At 45.4% G+C, this 15,594-nt stretch overlaps 2 protein-coding genes across 4 annotated transcripts; both read right to left on the bottom strand.

Moving 5' to 3' along the window:
* Positions 1-363: 363 nt before the first annotated feature.
* LOC105031005 (serine/threonine-protein kinase SIK2) lies at positions 364-13,228 on the bottom strand. 3 transcript variants are annotated; one of them, XM_034289891.1, is made up of 12 exons: positions 13,166-13,228; positions 11,913-12,134; positions 11,418-11,534; positions 9,653-9,716; positions 9,040-9,201; positions 6,223-6,347; positions 5,574-5,697; positions 5,068-5,303; positions 4,522-4,816; positions 4,068-4,343; positions 2,960-3,179; positions 364-2,850 (listed from the first exon to the last, which is right to left on the bottom strand). In XM_034289891.1, the coding sequence occupies exons 2-12, from the start codon at positions 12,057-12,059 to the stop codon at positions 1,389-1,391; spliced, it is 3,228 nt and encodes a 1,075-aa protein (XP_034145782.1). In that variant the 5' UTR covers positions 12,060-12,134; positions 13,166-13,228; the 3' UTR covers positions 364-1,388. The 3 variants fall into 3 exon arrangements, with proteins under 3 accessions (XP_034145782.1, XP_028972714.2, XP_028972715.2); XM_029116881.2 differs by lacking the exon at positions 13,166-13,228 and adding an exon at positions 12,362-12,830; XM_029116882.2 differs by lacking the exons at positions 6,223-6,347; positions 9,653-9,716; positions 11,418-11,534; positions 11,913-12,134; positions 13,166-13,228 and having other exon boundaries at positions 9,040-9,543.
* Positions 13,229-13,855: 627 nt separating this feature from the next.
* LOC105031010 (phospholipid scramblase 2-like) lies at positions 13,856-15,438 on the bottom strand. Its single transcript, XM_034289892.1, has one exon. It carries the CDS (start codon positions 14,920-14,922, stop codon positions 13,858-13,860), a length of 1,065 nt encoding a protein of 354 aa, XP_034145783.1. The 5' UTR covers positions 14,923-15,438; the 3' UTR covers positions 13,856-13,857.
* Positions 15,439-15,594: the final 156 nt, after the last annotated feature.

Raw genomic sequence — 15,594 nt, 5'->3', positions numbered from 1 at the left:
GAGACAACAGACAGACAGACAGACAGACTGAGACTGGGATAGAAAGAGACAGAAGGAGAGACAACAGACAGACAGACAGACTGAGACTGGGATAGAAAGAGACAGACGGAGAGACAACAGACAGAAAGACAGACACACTGAGACTGGGATAGAAAGAGATAGATACAGTCAAACCAACCCAGACAAACCAATGAAGAGAAGGCAGTGATAGAAAATCTGATAAAAGCTAGCCAGGGTCAATAGGGCTTTCTGTGACGCACACAGCCACAGTATGACACAAACACATATTATCAAGGACGTGAATTAATGACAGGAAACCCCTTGTATTTGCTTAACCATTTAGAACAAAATAAATTACAACACATTTGGCCTTGGCGTTAGGCCCTGCTCTTCAGGGGAGCTTAGCGTAAAAGCAATGTTTATTAAATACATATATTAATATATGGTTATGCCAATTCCCCTGACAGAAGAAAAGCAGAGAGGGACAGATAGAGGCTGGGGTAAGTGGTGGATGTGCTAGCCAAAAGCAATATTTACAGCAACAGCAATGAGCAGAGTGTGACGAACTGGTCAACTTTAATTACTGTCAAGCTAAGGTAGGCAGTGTTGGTTTGATTCATCTGATGGATCCTGTGTAACTCATGTGTTAGAGCATGGCTAGGATTATGGGTTTAAGTTCAACAGGGGGCTGGTGTGTAAAACGTATGCAAACAGTCACTCGGGATAAGAGCATCTCCTAAATGACTTAAATGTTTGGATGTCTACTCTTTCCTTTCTGAATTGTTTTCACTTCTGAATTGTTTTCACTTCATTGCATAAAATACATTTCAGCTTCATTCTTATGGAAACAACAAGTCTCCCATATAAACAATAATGTATCAAACATTCAAAATAACAATAATTACACTCTTATTTAAATAGTGTATACAATTTCTGTGACACATCCTAAAAAATTGTCCAACCAAATATTAAATAATATGTGAAATAGTATGTAACTCAAATGAGATAAAACAAAATGTAAGCAAATTTTAACAAATTGAAACAAATACAATTAAGATTTTGTTATTGGAAAAGCAGTTCTGTGAATCATAACTATTAAATACCGTGTCACAAGATGTGTTCGAAAAGGCACAAGTTGTTCAAACTACACTGAAAACAGACCACAACTTCCAACGAACCTAGTTAGTAACAAGACTGGGAAATACTAGAAGTCTTGCTTCCTGGAACTTGTTTCTGTTTCACTTTCCACAGTTACTGAAGCATAGTGCCACTGACTCATTGGAGACCTCAGTCTGACACACCATTCCCCTGTCCATTTCTCCAGTCTCTGAGTCCTAATGCTAGCCTTTATGTCCAACTGTTTTAAGGCCTATAGTCCTGGGTGTTTCCTATGAGCTGTACCCAGTATCCATTCTCCCTACTGGGCACGGAGGCAGACGTGCCTGGCGCTGGAGCTGGGGCCGCCTGGCGCTCTGGGAGTGGGTGTAGGTGCGATGGTTGGCCCGCGGCCTGGGCTGAGAGTGGGGGTCAGAGTGAGAGTGCAGTAAATAAGGCTGAGACCGATGATCTGGATGGTTGCGAGGGTCTTGGTGAATGACAGAGGGGAAGTGTTGATTCTCAGGCTGGGGATTCAGGTGTTGTTGGGGGTGCAGTTGTTGAGACTGAGGCTGAAAGTCTTGGTGACTATTGGGGTGTAGGTGTTCTGATTGAAACTGTAGTTGTTGAGGGTAACTCTGGGGGTCCGGGTGGTTGTTGGGGTGTTGTTTTTGAGGGTAACTCTGGGGGTCCGGGTGGTTGCTGAGTTGTTGTTTTTGGGGGTAACTCTGGGGGTCTGGGTGGACATTGGGGTGTAGTTGTTGAGGGTAACTCTGGGGGTCTGGGTGAGTGTTGGAGTGTAGTTGTTGAGGGTAACTCTGGGGGTCTGGGTGAGTGTTGGAGTGTAGTTGTTGAGGGTAACTCTGGGGGTCTGGGTGAGTGTTGGAGTGTAGTTGTTGAGGGTAACTCTGGGGGTCTGGGTGAGTGTTGGATTGTAGTTGTTGAGGGTAACTCTGGGGGTCTGGGTGAGTGTTGGAGTGTAGTTGAGGGTAACTCTGGGGGTCTGGGTGGGTGTTGGGGTGTAGTAGCTGAGGATGATTCTGGGTGTTTGGGTGGTTGTGGGGATGTATTTCTTGAGGGTGACTCTGGGTGTTTGGGTGGGGGTACTGGGACCGAACAGGGAAGTGATGAAGGTCAGAGAACCCCGGAGTGGGGTTCTGGGTTCGAGGCAGGCTGATTTGGAGATGGGTCTCCAAGAGGTGGGCCGTGGACACCACCATGGCCAAAGACGTGGATGAAGAGGTGGAAGAAAGGGATAAGTCTAGCGGTTGTTCAACACAGTGAGATAGGTAGGACTGTGGGTGTTGGTATGACTGTGGGTGTGGTTGTAGGAGTGGCTGTTGGTATGACTGCTGGTGTGGCTGTTGGTATAACTGTGGGTGTGGTTGTGGGTGTGGCTGTTGGTATGGCTGTGAGTGTGGCTGTTGTTTTAGCTGTAGGTATGACTCTGGGTGTGGCAGTTGGTATGACAGTGGGTGTGGCTGTGTCTGTAGTTGTGCAGGTGGTTGTGGGTGTGGCTGAGGTTGTGGGTGTTTCTGTGGGTGTAGAGGATGGTTCTGTTTAAAGGAGCATGTGAGGAAGTTATGTGTTTGAGTGTGTGTGGATAACAGGCCAATGAGAGGATGAGAAGGAGCATCAACGTTAAGAGCTGAGGGTGGAGACAGGAGGAGATGGGCTGGCTGGAAGGAAGAGGAGGAGAGGTCAGGAGGAAGAGTGGTGTTCGGGCGGATGTGGCACAGAGGAATCTGGATCACTCTGAGATGAGAAACAGAGAAGAGCCAGTAAAACAATCATTGTTGAATGCTTTCACATACTGTACTTGCGTCAAAATATCTGAAGGTCACAGGGACAGCCTCTGACTTGCCTCTGCTGCTGGAAACCTTCTTCTGACAGTGGGGTGGTGGGGACACTGGGGGAGAGGTCTTGGGCCCTCCAGGCTGGGTGGCAGGGTGCTGGGCAGGGCAAAGGGCCTGAGGCTAGGGGGGACCACCCGGGCTGAACCCCAGGGCCATTGATCTTGTTCAGTCCCAGCAGGCCTTTGGCGCGGGCCTCTTTCCTCAGCTGCTGGCGGAATACCCTGAGACCTGGAAAAGAGGTTAAAGGTCCTGATATCAAAAACTGTAGGTAGTTGACAAGACGATAACTGAATAAATAGGTTGAGAACAAACAATAACTAAACAAAAACTACTCTTATTTTTAGTTGACTAAAACGAGACAAGACAGAAGTATTTTTGCGAGTCTTGACTTATGTTAGTGGACAGGAGGTTTTTGAAAAGAGAGAGGGAGTTTTTCAGTGTAATTAGCTCTTCTGTTATTATTTAATGATAACTCGGTAGGTGTATGACGTGACTACATACACGGTTTTGTTTTAAACTGTACTTTTCATCCTCTGTGGCAGTTAGAAGCTGCGGAACAGCAAATCCTACACCTCTGACCAGTGCTTTTGCTTCTATCAAGTACACTGAAAATATATAGCTGCTCTCAAAAGTTTTCACTCCCCTAGACATTTTCACATTTTACTGTGTCGCAACATGAAATCAAAATGCATTGTTTTGCCGCTGATCAACAGAAACAAATTCATAATGACAAAATAAAAAATAAAATCAGCAAATAGTTCTAAATTAAGTACGAATATAAAACAGAAAATAATGTTGAAGTTAACACTGGTGCTGACCAATGGGTATCAAACTGGATTATTCTCTTGTGGAGATCCTCAAGGGACCCTTCATTGTTTCTGAACCATTCTTGTTCGATGCAGCCTAGCAGTTAGAGCGTCTGACCACTAACCGAAAGCACGGTAGCATCGAGCCGGACACGTCAAAGAACGTCCTGCAACATTGATCATCAAACACAAGTTTCGTCTTTCATGTATAATACAGCAGATTTCTCACAGCAGACTTGGGTTTTCTCCTCCTTCATTCCGTCCGTCACGCGTCATCGAAGTACTGCGATGTTAAAGTGATCCTACATACCCTGCGTGAGAGCCCCGGTGTCGGAGGCTCTGCGACCCTCTTGGAAGCTCGGGAGGCTGTCCTGGGGTGACTCCTGCAGCGTGGACGACAGAGCCAGGGCCAGAGCTGGGGGGGACTCTGGGGGGCTAAGGGTCTCCGCACCTTCCACCGTGGCAAGGGCTGACGTGAAGAGGTCTTCGACAGGGCTGAGCAGGGCGGAACTGACAGGGGAACACGAGAAGGAACAAGAAGAGAAAACGTCTGAAGAACCTTCGTCCGACGAGTTTACCTCAATACCTGAAAACGAGGGAATTGGTTAGGAACGGTTTCAAGCAGCTTAGCCCTGTAACTCTTCAGCAATTTCGAACGTGGTACTTGTGAGTGCGCGCGTTCGCAAGCGTACACTATATATTGGAATCCACCCGCAGGTGTATTTCTGGGTCTGTGTGTGCGTGAACAAGTCCCGGTTACTCACAAGGTGGACTACACTCCTGGAGGTCGACAGTCACCTCGGACACGGTGTGCCTGCGGGAGGGGTGTGAGGAGAGGGGTGTGGCCCCTTCAACCTCTCGGCCCACGTCTTCGTGTGCGTCCCCCACCTGATTGCGTTCTTGATCCTCCTCACCGGTGCGGGTCTGTCGCGGGGGGTCGGGGGTGAGGAGCGCCGCGTCAACGTTTGCCGGGTGACGGAGAGAACGGAGCTCTTTCACCTTCTCCAGCATGAGGCGATAGATGGCTGAGAAATGGTTGTAGCTGCTGCTCTGAAGAGACTAGAGCGAGAAAGAGAGAGGAAGATGGGCCAAAGAGAGAAAGAAACAGAAGGATAGAGAGAATGAGTCCATAAAGAGAGATACAAAGAGAAAGAAAAAGAGGAGAGGGGGGGCAGAGGGAGAGAAAGAGTGAAATAGAAAGGCTTATTAAGATGACATGCAGTAGGGAATAGGACAAACCAGATATGGATTTACACCGTTGACTTCTAGTGACCACAACCAATCTGGTATCTAAATAATTTGCTGCTTACCTCAATAGTCCTCTGCCTGTCGATTCCCAGAATCTGCATAAGGCCCAGGACTGGCTCGTTGAAGTCCTCCTCCAGACAGGACCCACCTTCAGGGGTCGGGGTATGCTGTGGCTTCTCTGGAAGGGCTGCTGAGACAGGGGCGTCCACCTTCATCCAGCGATGCTTTTTGATCTGGGCCACTGTGATCCGCTTTGCCGGGTCAATTACCAACATTCTCCGGACCAGGTTCTCGCATTCTAGGTGGCACAGGGGTAGAGAAGGGAGAACATCGAGGGTTTTATGAAAAGCTGTGGCTTGTTAGTAAACAGTATTCTTACTGCAGTGCTTTTTAATGCAATTCAACATAGGGTTAATCATCTATAATGGTATTTCACTTTTTAGTGTGAACGTGTGAGTACTGGCACCTAAATCAAAATGTAGTTAAAAATTTTTTACTGGATCGGGGTGCCGTTTCAGACTTTGTGTCCGTGTGGATCTGTCACTTTCCCACCCTGAGAGACACGTACCCTGAGACATGAAGAAGGGGATGCGGAAGCGGCCCTCCCGGACCCTCTGACTGAGCGCAGGCAGGGAGGGGCCTTCAAAAGGCAGGACGCCACACACCATTACATACAGCACCACTCCCAAACTCTGAAGGGCAGAGAGGAGAGACAACCACCATGGACCTGCAGCTTACTGACACTGTTAATGCTACCGTCACTAACAAGAGACTCTGTTAGCCCATCCTAAAACATCCCTAAAAAAGACAATTGTACTGATAAGATACAGATGGGAGATGTATATTTCCAAGTTCAATGGTCAAACAGATACTATGACATGCCTATTACAGATTTTTTTTGTATTGGGAAAACTGTACCTGCCGTTTCACCCTGATAACATTCTATAATAGCTGGTGTCCAAATTGTGGGGCAGCGAGGTGACCTAGTGGTTAGGTGTACTCAAGGATTTTTCTAATCCCCCTAACACAAAGACAGAAAAACCCTAATTGCCCCCCCACACGTTAAATTGCCCCTTGCTCTTTGCTGTAAATAAGAATTTCAACATACCTGTTTAAATTACGACAAAACACCCACATTTTTCAGTATGTAAAATCAACCCAAGAAAGCCAAAATGTTCTGAACTCGACCATTGAGAAACCCATCCCTGGTCCCTTACCCAAATATCTAGAGGTGGCCCTTCATACTCTCTTCCTTCAAACACTTCTGGGGCAGCGTACGGCGGAGACCCACACCAAGTGGACAAAAATTCTCCTTTTCTGAAGAAGTTTCCAAATCCAAAGTCTACCCCAAAGGAGAGAAAAAGTAAATGAATATTAGATCCCTAAATTCTGGAACCATCTGGAACTTTCTCATTCATGTAGACATACACTCATCTAAAGGATTATTAGGAACACCATACTAATACTGTGTTTGACACCCTTTCACCTTCAGAACTGCCTAAATTCTAGGTGACATTGATTCAACAAGGTGCTGAAAGCATTCTTTAGAAATGTTGGCCCATATTGATAGGATAGCATCTTGCAGTTGATGGAGATTTGTGGGATGCACATCCAGGGCACGAAGCTCCCGTTCCACCACATCCCAAAGATGCTCTATTGGGTTGAGACCTGGTGACTGTGGGGGCCATTTCAGTACAGTGAACTCGTCATGTTCAAGAAACCAATTTAAAATTATTCGAGCTTTGTGACATGGTGCATTATCCTGCTGGAAGCAGCCATCAGAGGATGGGTACATGGTGGTCATAAAGGGATGGACATGGTCAGAAACAATGCTCAGGTAGGCCGTGGCATTTAAACGAAGCCCAATTGGCACTAAGGGGCATAAAGTGTGCCAAGAAAACATCCCCCACACCATTACACCACCACCACCAGCCTGCACAGTGGTAACAAGGCATGATGGATCCATGTTCTCATTCTGTTTACGCCAAATTCTGACTCTACCATCTGAATGTCTCAACAGAAATCGAGACTCATCAGACCAGGCAACATTCTTCCAGTCTTCAACTGTCCAATTTTGGTGAGCTCGTGCAAATTGTAGCCTCTTTTTCCTATCAAGGTTCAATCAATCAATCAATCAAAATGTATTTATAAAGCGCTTTTTACAACAGCAGTTGTCACAAAGTGCTTTACAGAGATACCCGGCCTTAAACCCCAAGGAGCAAACAACAGTAGTGTTGAATTTCAGTGGCTAGGAAAAACTCCCTAAGAAGGTCGAATTTTAGGAAGAAACCTAGAGAGGACCCAGGCTCAGAGGGGTGACCAGTCCTCTTCTGGCTGTGCCGGGTGAGATATTAAGAGTCCAATTGGAATAATAAATAAATTTCTCTGGGCTAAATCCAGAGTATATTTGATTTTAGACTAGGTCAGAAGTATGACCTGGTGGACAAGGACAGGAACAGCAACGGTCCCCCCAAACCAGGTAATCCGCAGGTGTGGACCAGGACCTCATCTCCTTCTAAAATTTAAAATTGGAGGAAACTGAGAAAAATTAGTAGTACATCCCTCATGTCCCCCAGCACAATAATATAGCAGCGTAACACCTTGGAAACTGAGACGGGGGGGTCCGGTGACACTGTGGCCCTACCCGGGGGAGGCCCCGGACAGGGCCCAACAGGCAGGAAATCAATCCAACCACATTGCCAGGCATCAACCAAAGGGACACCCACCAACCGCAACCCCCCTGAATGAGGGCTGAGTATTGCTAGCAGCGTACAGCCCAACTGCACAAGTGCGCAATAGAGAGTCAACAACAAGCCAGTGACTCTTCCCCCGAAGGGCATTGGAGGGAGGGCATCCCAGTGGCGACGAGAGCCCACCTGGCAAGACAGCAAGGGTGGACAGTATCAAGCCTACTGGTCACCTTCACGCCCCCGGGCCAGGCTACACCTAATTATAAACCGTGCTGTAGAGATGAGTTTTTAGTAGACACTTGAAAGTTTGCACTGAGTTTGCATTTCTAACCTTAATTGGCAGATCATTCCACAGGAGTGGAGCTCTATGAGAAAAGGCCCTGCCGCCAACTGTTTGTTTAGAAATTCTAGGTACAATTAAAATTTAGGTTGTGCGTGTTGTGGCTTCACAAATGCTTTGCTGCATACCTCGGTTGTAACGAGAGGTTATTTCAGTCAAAGTTGCTCTTCTATCAGCTTGAATTAGTCGGCCCATTCTCCTCTGACCTCTAGCATCAACAAGGCATTTTCACCCACAGGACTGCCGCATACTGGATGTTTTTCCCTTTTCACACCATTCTTTGTAAACCCTAGAAATGGTTGTGCGTGAAAATCCCAGTAACTGAGCAGATTGTGAAATACTCAGACCGGCCCGTCTGGCACCAACAACCATGCCACGCTCAAAATTGCTTAAATCACCTTTCTTTCCCATTCTGACATTCAGTTTGGAGTTCAGGAGATTGTCTTGACCAGGACCAGGTTGATTAGATAATTGCATTAATGAGAAATTGAACAGGTGTTCCTAATAATCCTTTAGGTGAGTGTATATGCACTTGAAAAAGGATGTTATAAGACACTACAGCAAATATTGTGAATATGATTTTTTCCATTGTCATAACAACTCCCAGTGTTGTTATGACGCTGCTCGCTCGGCCAGGACCTCTAAAACAAAATCCTTGCGCGCTGGAAAAAAACGCACTTCCTGGCCTCTTACCTTGACTTGCCTCAAAGGCACCCAAGCCACCACAAGGAGTCATTAGCCACCACAAGGAGTCAAGCGCAATAGGGCAAAGAAACCTTATTTGATGACTAGTCCCCCAATGCCTATTCTGCTAGCAGTATTCGAACCCTGGTCTAACATTGGCGCAGCTAATTGCGAGACAGTTACTTTCTACTAGATAAAGATCAATTTCATTTAATGGAAAATAAATGGATTAGCCTACTATACAATTTCAGTTGGCCTGTTTTTTAAACCACCATGTTGATGTGATTCACTGTTCGCACTCTTCTTTCTTCCCAGTGTACCTGCTACTTTGACGTCCATGTTGGAGTCCAGCAGTAGGTTTTCTGCCTTCAAGTCTCTGTGGACGATGTGGTTGCAGTGGCAGTAGTCCACTGCCAGCAGGATCTGCCAAAACTTTTTCCGAGCTTCGCTTTCACACAGCCGCCCCGATGATGAAAGGAGGTCTACAGAGAGAGTAGAAAAGGGTTATCGGTTAATATGATTTTTTTTAATTCCCTCTTTTAATCTGTTCCAAACTGTCACGAATTGTTGAAGTTGAAGGTCGCTGCAAGACGTCCTCCTAAGCATCTGTACCAAGCGACTTTCACTGCTTTTTTCCAAAACGCTCATTCAACCAGGATGTCATGTGGATCAACGCGCACGAGCGCACACTCACTAACTTGACGTCCTCAGTCAGACCGTGATGAGGCAGAAGCCTCCCAGGTTGAACCTGGACAATTGCGACTGCAGTGCACCTTCCTAGCCACTCGTCAGCTAGCGGCAGTCAAGGCTCAAATAATTCAATATTTGTGGAAGCAGATAAAGTTCATTATTGCCAAAACAAAAACAAGACTAACACAGGTTTCATAGACTGCACAAAGATAGATGTATTTAAAATGGTGCCCTCAAACTTACCAAACATCTCTCCATTCCTGGCATACTCCATCACCATGTACAACATGTCATTAGTTTCCATGACCTGTAAGGTACACAATAGGCACATTAAATAAGAACTACAGTGCCCACTGCAACTCATCACCCTCCTAGTAGTCTTCATATGTTGCTGCCCTTTGCAAAAGTGAATCAATCAATCCATCTAATATATTTTATAAATCCCTTTTTACAACAGCAGTTGTCCCAAAGTTATATTACAGATACCCTGCCTGAAACCCTAAAGAGCAAGCAACTACAATAATAAATGGGATGATTTTCCTACCACACACAACCTCTTCCACATTCCCACAGTTAAAGAAGAAGAAAAAAAAATCCTAATTACTCAAATGTAATTAAATATAAAGGACTTGATGCCACACAGTTAATACCAGGTCCAGCTTTGCCAGCCAGTCTTCTAATCTTTTTTTATTCCTGAAGGTTAGTCAATTTGGTTTGGAGTCATTCGACAGCAAGATTAAAACCCTCTCTGATTTTCCAAGCAAAGTTTGGTCAGTGCTGAGACATTTGTGTAATAGACTGCAGCATTGACCAGTGCTTTGCTCCTTTCATATGTTTTTTATTAATCCTAACTACCCAGACCCTGTAATTGACAGGTATACGTATAACCTAAAGCTGCCACTGTTGTATTTGAATTTCAACAGGGTTTTACATTATTTTGTATTGAAAACTGTAGTTTTCATCTAATGCCAGTGGTACATTTATTATACTGCCTTGTTCCATATAGGTGGGATTTGATTTGTTCATACAGTCTTACTTCTTTTCACTCTGTCACGTATGTCAGTAATGTGGAATTCATATTTTGCTGTTGATTCATTTGTATTTGCAGCATCATTAGTCCTTGCGGCATCATGTTAAGGGTATGCTTGTCATTGGTAGGGGCTGGGAGTTTGAAAGTATTTAAATAAATATCAAATGAGTAAGTCTAAATAAGAAGACTTGTGTCAGTGATCCTGAGGTGGTCAGGAAAATATCAGAAACATTGAATTGGTGCCGTCAATTAATGATTCAAAAAGAAAAATTAAGCTTAAGCAATTTTGACAGAAACAATAGACATTCAGCTCTGGAAAAAATTAAGAGCGCACTGCATCTTTTTCTTTCCTTTCCAAAAAAGTCGAAAAGGAAGGTTTTGAGTGAGTGCAGTGGTCTCTTCATTTTTTCCGGAGCTGTATGACCTTGGGCAGCCTAAGACCTCCAGTGCACAAATACAGCAGCGGGATTGGTTTAAATCCAGCCCACTTTCAGCAAAAACACTCTGATTCCCCACTGTATCCGTCAATATACAATGAAATGACTCCCACAAATACCTTCCCTAAGAATTTTCTAAAACCATATCCACTGCAGTAATGTTGGCCAAAATTGCTTTCACCCCCCAATTTTTTTTTTAATATACTGTAAATCCTCCATATCACCATTCTGTGTAAGGTTGTGACCACATGTAATGATTAAATAACTGAGAAGAGGCAGTCGTTGGAATTAGGGAAAACAAAAGATACTCTGACTCATTGGGTTGTTTTGAGAAATCTCTGCTTTGAGACCATATTGGGAGTAGGAGAAGATTGGGTCATCATTTTCCTTCCTGAAATCCCCATGTGAACCATTGATGTGAGGGGGACTGAGGGCTGGGAAATACACGGGACCTTGATTAAAAGATACATATAAAACTGGCCTTTCAAAATCTTCAGTGAACAGAAAATGAGAGATTACATTGTAGTTCTTCATACTTCACCTGATAGAGCTTGATAATGTGAGGATGGTCCAGAAGCTTCATGACCTCCACTTCTCTGTAGATCTTCTTCAACTCAGAGGGCTCCAGTCTGGTCTTATCAATTATTTTAATGGCCACCTGTGTGTGCAGCAAGCTCACTGTTAACATCTGTCTGCAAAATGGCACCCAAGCCTCTATTTAGTGCAGCACGTTTAACCACAGCCCTGGACCCTGGTCAAAAGTGGTGCACTATGCAGGGAATAGGGTGCCATTCCATACACTTTGCTAAGCAGCTGGCATTAAGGCATAACATTAAGCCTAGGGTTGTCCAGCCGTCTAAGCTGCTGCTTCCAGTGTTGCTGCAGTCTGGGTATGAATCAAACTACTTTTTAAATCAAATTTTATATCCATTAAAGCAAAAACAATGGGGAAAAAATAAGTATAGAGGTGAAGTTGAATACTGAAGCTGGACGGTGAGGGGTGTTTCAAACGCGTCACGAATGCGTAATTACGCACCTGGGTTTTTGTGACTTTGTGACGAGCCAGCTTCACCACTGCGAAATTTCCCTTTCCCAGCGTCCTGATGACTTCATAGAAACCGACCTGAACCGACACCCCAGGATAAGGGGGGCTTGGTGGAGAGCCATCGGATGAAACCACCATGGCGCCAGAGGCACCCAGGGACTGAATAAGCCTATTGTCCACTCCCAGGATTAGGTCTCCGTTAATAGTGCACACCTGCAAACGTATAAATTATAAGCTAAATAATATAACTACAATCGCAACATTACAGAAAATATCTAGGTCTAGCCCTTGGTTATACATTGCAATACTATTGAAATATGACTTAATTAGGCGATACAACATTCCTTAATTTTAACGGTACTTTATAGACAAGTAGGCATGTCATTTAAATACACGTGATATGGGCTATTAGCTATTCATTAACAACACAAAAAACTTACCTTCACAGATAATCTAACGAAGACTACAACGCATCCACCTGTTCTGTTGGAATACTCCAGTGATATGTGCGCACCTCTACTTCCTAAGAAAGGCGCACGATTTGTTTCATCAGCATATTTCGATAACGCAGGATAAGTCTTGGTATGAAACCTCTAACTCTAAACTCGTTTCGAAAGCTCCCTTGCCATGAAAAAAAATAAAACACACTTCATTAACGTCACGCTTGCGTCAGAGCTTCAAGCAGTGAGTGACTGTGAAAAAAGGTTGTCTTTTGCAGGAGTTGCTGAGCAACTGTCCCGCGCGAGTCCCTGTGGCTTGGAGCAGAAATCGGCGACAAAAAAAATGTCCCCATGAGCTTTGCACAATGTGTTATGGCAGCCTTGTATAGTAACGTTAAACAGTAATTTTTGTGAACGTACCGCTACTTAATTAGATCACAAACGCTCGGTCTAGATTGGAGCCTCTCCAGTCCTTGTGCATTTCAACGGATGGGTAATTGGGTATCATATCAAGTGGGTCACGGTGACCAATAATTACGTTGAGCCAAACACAACATTGTTTCAACTAGACTCTCAATACCATAATATTTGTTTTTAAATTCTACTTGTTTTTATGAGAATCATTTTGCATTCACATTATACTTTGTCCTTTGCATGGAAATGTTTACATACATTATGTGCTCAACAGCAAAACACAAAACAATTCCAAAACACTGCTGAAATAAAATGCATTTTAAACGAGTGGTTGAAACACTGAATGCAGATTGACCGAAAAACACAGTTATTACTGTTCGCATTGATTACCTGTTATGGGGTGTGTGGTATAACAGGCAGTCGGCATTGTAACAAGTCCTTAGCTGTTGTGGTGAACAACAGCCCTTAACCAGAATATATTGGCCATATGCCACACCTTAAATATATTACAATACAATGGATTGTGAGCACACACATTTTCATGTACAGAACCGTGTGATCCACCGATTACTGTCCGGCCATGTAATGTGATGTGTGTCCTATGTCACACCATTCAATGCAGTAATAGTAGTCTGTTGGGATAAAGCTGTGACTGCTTCTGTCCTTACTGAACCTTTGGAGCTTGTGTAGTCCTGTCATTTTGTTTTAAATAGAGAATAAAACTGTGGAGAGCACTGTCCCTTGCTAGATGGCACAGTATCGGTGTGTGTTTGTTACAGGGTTATGGCCATGTTGTAACACCAACTGTCAAAGGGTTCTTGAGAGTTGAAGATCAGGACGTGTGTCCTCTGAAAGACACAGAGGCAGGACATGGACATGGCACGCAGTGGTGCTGAGCCAATTTGTACCAGTCTTTCGCTGGACCCTCTGACACAGTTGATATGCCATGACCGGGATACAAACGAGGCATGCGATTGTGTCATTCAGGTGCCCTCAACCACATGTTTACTGTCATCCTAGGCTAAAAGAATTGGTCAAGTTCTTCAAAGTCCACTAAGCGAAGCTGACAGAGTTATAGTCCATCAACGTTTCTTGTCTCCTTTCCTCTCTTCAAAATACAGGAAATCGATGAGGAAGCAGGCTCCCAACAGTACGGCCTTCATTTTCACATCCAGGTCCACTGGAAACAAGATTCCAAAATTATCTGCATCCGTGCAGGCTTCTCGCAAGAAGCCAGACCACTGCTTACTAATGTGCCCTATCACCATTGACTCATCCAGAGTTTTCACCTCGAAGACGACATCTCGGCAGCAACTGCAGAAAAACAGAGGCCCCTTGATCCTGAGCTGGGGCTGTCTCCTCTCGTTCAGCAGAGTAAGTTTGGGCAGGAAGGGGTGGCACTCCTGCACCACGTACCCTATTGGAACACCAGGGGGACTCTGCACCTCCAGGTCTTGCAGGCAGCAGGGGAAGCAGCAGTAGCTGCATGCAAGGGGGCGTGTCAGGGTGAGCACCTCCTGCCCCAGGTTGTCCTGGATGTGAAAGGTGAAAGGTCGGCTGGGGCCAAAGCACTGAAGTGTGCAGCAGTTGTTCTCCTCTTCGGCGAGAAACACCTGTTGCCCGACGCTGTTCTTCACGCTGTAAGAATTTCGAACCTCCCAGCCCAACAGTTCGGCCAGATGGAAAGTCTGATGGACGAGAAGCTGGTCGATCTGAAGGAGATACTCCAATCCCGGGGGGCAGCCGGCAGGTTGGAGGGCAAGCGTCGGCGCGGGCATCAGGGCAGGAACAGGTGGGGGCATGTAGCCTGGGGGTACCGGCGGAACTCCAGGGTTTGGGGGCGCAGGGTAGACGGCGTTATGGTGACTGAGAGGGGCAGGCATCATCGGTGGGGCAGTAGGGATCACGTAGTTGGACGGTGGGAATCCGGGGTTGGTGGGCGCTGGGTAGACAGTATTGTGGGTTCCTTGTAGGGCAGGCATCATCATATGAAATGGAGGGGCTGAAGGTGTCACGTAGCTTGGTGGAGGTGGAACCACGACGGGCGCGGTGTAGACTGCATTGTGTCCTGGCGGCACCTCTTTGGAATAAGCCGGGGCCGGGGGTAACAGTCCTGGGGCGGTGTCCGCATATCCTTTGGAGGCCATTTAAACTATTTATTTTCACGTCCCCCCAAAAAATCGAAGAAACACGACCAAAATGTCCTCAGGTTTTAGCTATAACATCAAATCAGACCAGCGGGAACAAACTGCTTACAAAACGACGTAGATTCGTAATAGCTTCACATGCTCTAACACATTTTCTACATGTTAGCAAGGTATTGCCAACACAGCTCCCTTCTGAGTGCATGTTAGTTTCTGTTGGTTTGTGAGAGGATTTGCAAAATACTATTATTAGCAGAGATCCTAGGCAGACCTAGTTCAACCCGGTCATTTCGCCGTCTCATCCTGAGTGCAGAGTGCAGTAGCTCGGGAATCAAGGTGGGTCAAAATATGGAAATGTTTTTTAACTTTAAAATAGCCAGACCTGGAATAAAGGTTTCAATGTCTACATATCCTACATCAGAGCTTTACTCAATAACCTATAACCTGGTTGACACGTGCCGAGTCAGCTTACTCAGTGTCATCCCCTCAGACACTGAAAGGCTTATCCACTTTAGGAGTCTCTTAATGACCAGGCCAATGGCTACGTCATAATCTCTGTTTATCTAGGAGGTGGTGTGAAGTGTGTCAGGTGGTCCAAGATAACAGAAAACATTTTGGAGAACAGGCATGCTGACATGCACACTCACATTGCAAAAATAGGCTGCATACAGAATT

The sequence above is a fragment of the Esox lucius genome, chromosome 22, assembly GCF_011004845.1.
Source record: "Esox lucius isolate fEsoLuc1 chromosome 22, fEsoLuc1.pri, whole genome shotgun sequence".
NCBI classification, from domain to species: domain Eukaryota; kingdom Metazoa; phylum Chordata; class Actinopteri; order Esociformes; family Esocidae; genus Esox; species Esox lucius.
This window is presented reverse-complemented; position numbering and strand designations above follow the sequence as displayed.